This window comes from Leiobunum rupestre, chromosome 6, assembly GCF_980474605.1.
Source record: "Leiobunum rupestre chromosome 6, qqLeiRupe1.1.hap1, whole genome shotgun sequence".
Classification (NCBI taxonomy): Eukaryota; Metazoa; Arthropoda; class Arachnida; order Opiliones; family Sclerosomatidae; genus Leiobunum; species Leiobunum rupestre.
In genome coordinates this window covers 54698008-54703214 of record NC_143389.1, presented here as the reverse complement: position 1 = coordinate 54703214, position 5207 = coordinate 54698008, and the positions used below count along the sequence as shown (strand labels likewise).

Below are 5207 nucleotides of genomic sequence, written 5' to 3'. Positions count from 1 at the left end.
TGGTTGTGGGTGTTTAGCTTGTTGAGTTTGTGATTGTTGAGTCTGTTGTGTTTTTGTTTGTTTAGACTCTTGACCGGGAGGGGGGGTAAGCCTAATGAATATCAGTGAAACTTCCACCATCAGCACCCCCCCCCTCTTGAAATTTTCCCTCAAAACCCCCCCTGAAATAAAATCCTGGATACGCCCTTGGGTGGATGGTCGGAATTTCCAATTTTCCGAGTTACCTGCATGCAGCGTCAATATCCGGGTAAACAGGGTTGCCAGTCGGAACATCCATCTTGCAAACATGATCGAAACGTACAGTTTACCGGAACTGCTTATATCCGAAAATATGTAAATATAAACCCGTGGTCAATCTGAGAAAACCACAAAATCTACAACTTAGATACAGGGATTTATTACTGCCAATCTTCCGATGGACGTACCATACATTGAAGTGGCTAGCTTCACAATTTCCGGATATGCTTAACTAATATTGGTGTAATTAATGGTCCATATTTTAATTTGATTTGCATTTTAAAATATAGTTGATTCCTTAAATTATAATTAATTCTATCTTCGTATGGAATAACGTAAACAATTGGATCCGTAAAACGTACATGCTTCATTACAGTGTAACTACCTATAATTAACGTTAGGTGGTGGCGCCACCCTCTATATTTAGTTCAGCTCCCTGTCCGCTGTTTTAAAAATCCCTCTCTCTACATCCCTCCCTCCGCTCACGTCTCTCTTCGCCGTCTCTGCGCCACCTCTACGCCCCCACTGCGCCCCCTCTACGCCCCCACTGCGCCCCCTGTTTTTCAACTGACAATTTCTACCTACTCACGATTAATCGACAATGTGGCCAGACTAGAAAGTCTTGATTCTTCCATTGTTGAGCGTAGACGAGTTTCAATTCTTTTAAGGGAACTGAAACTCCTTTCTGAAATGGTTTTGGCCACGGGAATGCGCAAAACCACAGTAGAAGGAAAGTGAGGGCGAGACGCCGATCCCAGGATCGAGGATCGAGGATCCAGGATTTAAGGGGTGAAATGGGGGTAAAATCGTCGAAAAGTCAATGTATTTATGATATTTCTCGCGACGATTTGTTTTCCCACATATCAACATATTATGTCCAGGCCAACTTGTTTATTTATCTACGCTTATCTCGAAAGACACTTGAACGTATATCTTATCACGTTTCATCGTACGGAATAAGTTGAAATGATGTAAAAAGTGATAACCTAGGCGGTGCATGCGCGGATTCCCCGGGGGACGCGGTTAATTTGAATTTAAGAGTGTTTTGACGTCATGGAATATGGGACGCGGTTAACGTGCGCGGATTGGGGCGCGGTTAATTTGAATTTAAGAGTGTTTTGACGTCATGGAATATTTGTTGTTAAAGTAGAATGGAAATATTTTTAAACTTCATTTTAATATCATTGTAGTATGCTTGGCACTTGAACCTATATCACGAGTATTTCTTAAAACGAATATTTTAAGTATGAGAAACGTATCATTCTCAAATGATACTTGAACATGCTACAAAAGGGGTTGTATAGGGTTGTGGGATGTCATTCCACGGTTAACTGCGGTAGCTATATTCAATATGCCTAAAGCTCAGTTTTTCTATCAAATCAAATTTAAATCGGCATGTTAGAGAAGTACACGGCGATAGACATAAGTTTGTCTGTGAAGTATGTGGTAAGACTTGTTCTAGATTGGAATATTTTAAGAACCATCAACGAACTCATGACTTGAACGCACCCGGCCCTTCCGAACCCATGGACCTGTCTCGCACACCATCACCAATGCAACGTTCGCCAGCATCTACCCGTCCACCGTCACCTAGCCTGCTTCAAGACATTCAACTGGAATCTACCCATACACAACCATCTACAGCGGATTTACCCAACAACCCAACGCCATCACCTGTTCCCGCCTCATCAATACTTGATGAAACACCACCAGCATCTCCAAGTATGGTCCAGGCCTTGAATGATACGTTAGCATCTATCCGTTACAATGCTGAAGACTATGATATTGATGCGGGGATGTTTATCGGACGTTACCGAGCCGCTTTCAGTAAATTTCTAATGGAAAGACTCGCCAGTAAACGTGGAATTAAATGGTTCCTACTCGTAAGATCCGTTTATATGAGACCTTTAGGGGGTACAGAACAAAGAGCGGAAGTACGACCCTATTTCCGGAGAACTATGCAAACAACATTAACGCCCGACGTCATTGAAAGCCAGCTGAATGACTGCATTGAAACAATACAGTCAGCAGCGGAAAACTTTGAAGCGACAGGTATGTACTAAAATTTATAAGTTATATTTTGAACTAAAACATTATATTTTTGATAGGATCGGGTTGGGTAATTGACCGTGTTCTGTATGTAGAATTAAATGTAGCATCTTACCAACCGTTGCGAGGGTCATCGTATATAGAACTACCTGAAAAACTATCTCGACGTCACGCGATTCTTAATATTAGAAACGAAAATGACGAGAAATGTTTTCTCTGGTCAATTCTCGCTAAACTTCACCCAGTTTCTATGCTTCATCACGCTAACAGGGTTTCCAAATATACACCTTATGAAAACGAACTTGATACCAGTGATATATCTTTTCCTTTCAAATTAAACGCTACGGAACTTAAAAAATTTGAATTAATGAATAATTTATCAATATCTGTGTTCGGCTTTTCGGAAGACATATTCCCCCTTTACGTAAGCGCCAACAAGTGTTGTAATGAAAGGGAGGTTGATTTGCTATACATCACCGACGAAACTAAAGATATTGACGATGGGAATAGACATTACTGTCTTATACGAGACCTAGGAAAACTGCTACAGCATCTAACAAAACACAGAAATACAAGTTATTATTGCAGGTAATTTAGTTTCCAATATATTAGTTTGCAATCTACTAATTATTTTCTGCATTAGAATGTGTCTTCACCGATTCAGCGGAAACAACGCTGAACAGCGACGTGATGCGCATATCGAAGAATGCGTCACCCACGGCGTCCAAAAAACAGTTTTCCCTACCAAGAAGAAGGCGCTTTATTTTGATAAATATGAGTGGACGGAAAAAGTAAAAATAAAAATTATTTAATTTAACTCTTAATGAAATGAAATTATTAGGTGCAGTATGTATTTTACGCCAATTTTGAAGCAATCCTACCGAGAGTTCAAGGATGTGATCTAGATCCCGATTTAAATACCAGCAAAGTAAACATGCACATCAGCTGCGCGTATTCGTGGGTGCTTGTTGGACCTAACGGTAAGTTATTTGGCAAAATTCCCTTTTAGATATATTATAAGAGAAGACTTATAGGTGTACCTGTTCGAACCGATTGCTATCGAGGTCAAGATGCAACTCGAAGATTTCTGGAGTCTATTCTAGAATTAGAGAAGGAGTTGATGGAACTCATTGAGACCAATGTACCAATGATTATTACCCTGGAGGAGGAGGAACAGTTTCAAGCTGCTACGCATTGCTACATTTGTCAGAAACAGCTAAATCAGGGAAATATGCCCGCTGTTCGAGATCATTGTCATTTCAGCGGTAAATATAGGGGGCCAGCGCATAACCTCTGTAATCTTCAAAAGAAAGTTCAAGAATTTATCCCTATTTTCCTTCATAACCTTAGCAGGTGAATTTATTAAGTTAATTATCCAGGAAATAAACCTAATAATAATAAATCTTCATAGATACGATTTACATCTTATATATCAGGAGATTCCACTAGTGAAAATTATATTTCACTCAAACTAGGTAAATATATTTTATTGTGAATTTAACCTTAACATTAATTTTATTGTTTTTTAGGGAGATTTCGGTTTTTAGACTCTTATCGATTTCTAAGCGATAGCCTCGATGCTCTAGTATCTAATCTCGTTTTGGAAGGAGCCAGTAAATTTCAGATTGTTAAGAAATATTTTGAAAGTGAGAAAGTTCAACTGCTTTTGCGGAAGGGAGTCTACCTGTACGAGTATATGGACGATGAAAAGAAATTTGACGAGACGATGCTGCCACCTAGAGAAGCGTTTTTCAGTTCATTGAAAAATCAAAATATTTTAGAATCGGATTATTTACACGCCCAAAATGTTTGGACAGCGTTTAATATTCAAACATTAGGTAAAATTACTATAGTATAAATATTTCAAATCTCTTAAACTCGGTTTTCGTAGGAGAATACACCGACCTCTATGTGAAAAGCGATGCGTTGCTCTTAGCCGACGTTTTTGAAAATTTTAGAACATTATCTATAACTCATTATAAACTAGATCCCGCTCACGCTTACACCGCACCAGGTTTAGCCTGGCAAGCAGCTTTGAAGATGACCGATGTTCGCCTCGATCTCATACTTGATATAGATCAACACTTATTTATTGAAAAGGGTAACGGTTTTGTGATATTTTAAATATTATTGTATTTACATTGAATTTTTAGGGATTCGAGGCGGTGTTTCAATGATCTCAACTCGTTATTCTGAAGCGAATAACAAATATATGGCCGACACATATGATTCGTCTAAAGAGAGCAGTTATATATGCTATTTAGGTAATTTACATTTTTAAAAAAAATAAATAATTTTTTTTATTTTTTTTTTATTTTAATTATTTTAATTTTAATTATATTAATTAACTTAATTTAACTTAATTGAAGATGCTAATAATTTGTACGGTGCTGTTATGTGTGAACCACTACCGCTAGGCGACTTCCAGTGGGTTCAGGAGGATGATTTGCAAACACTCTGTGAAAATATTCTGAGTATTCCCAATAACGTTGAAAACGGATACATTTTATAGGTAAATAACAAGTGTTATAATTATTGAATTATATTTTTAAAGAATTGTTTCCTTTGCAGGTGGATCTTGAATATCCTCCAGAGTTGCATGACTTACATAACGATCTCCCAGTAGCGGCGGAATCTAAAGTTATTACACATGATATGCTATCTCCATACTCCAAAGATCTCTTAGGAAATTTAAATATTAAGGAGAATCAAAGTCTACCAAAACTTCTTCCTAATTTAAATAATAAAGAGAAATACATAGTACATTACCGCAATTTAAAATATTATGTAGAATTAGGTTTGAAAATAACCAAGGTTCATCGAGCTCTAACCTTCACTCAAGGAAAATGGTTAGAAAAATATGTTAGATTCAACACTGAACAGAGGAAATTATCCAAGAGTTCATTTGAAAAGAATTTCTG

General features: G+C 37.7%; 1 protein-coding gene across 1 annotated transcript; it reads left to right on the top strand.

Moving 5' to 3' along the window:
- The first annotated feature begins 1790 nt into the window (after positions 1-1790).
- On the top strand, positions 1791-4956 carry LOC149942610 (uncharacterized). Its single transcript, XM_090179486.1, has 8 exons — positions 1791-2289; positions 2346-2458; positions 3128-3266; positions 3321-3551; positions 4178-4387; positions 4440-4550; positions 4656-4798; positions 4858-4956. The coding sequence occupies exons 1-7, from the start codon at positions 1791-1793 to the stop codon at positions 4796-4798; spliced, it is 1446 nt and encodes a 481-aa protein (XP_090035612.1). The 3' UTR covers positions 4858-4956.
- Positions 4957-5207: the final 251 nt, after the last annotated feature.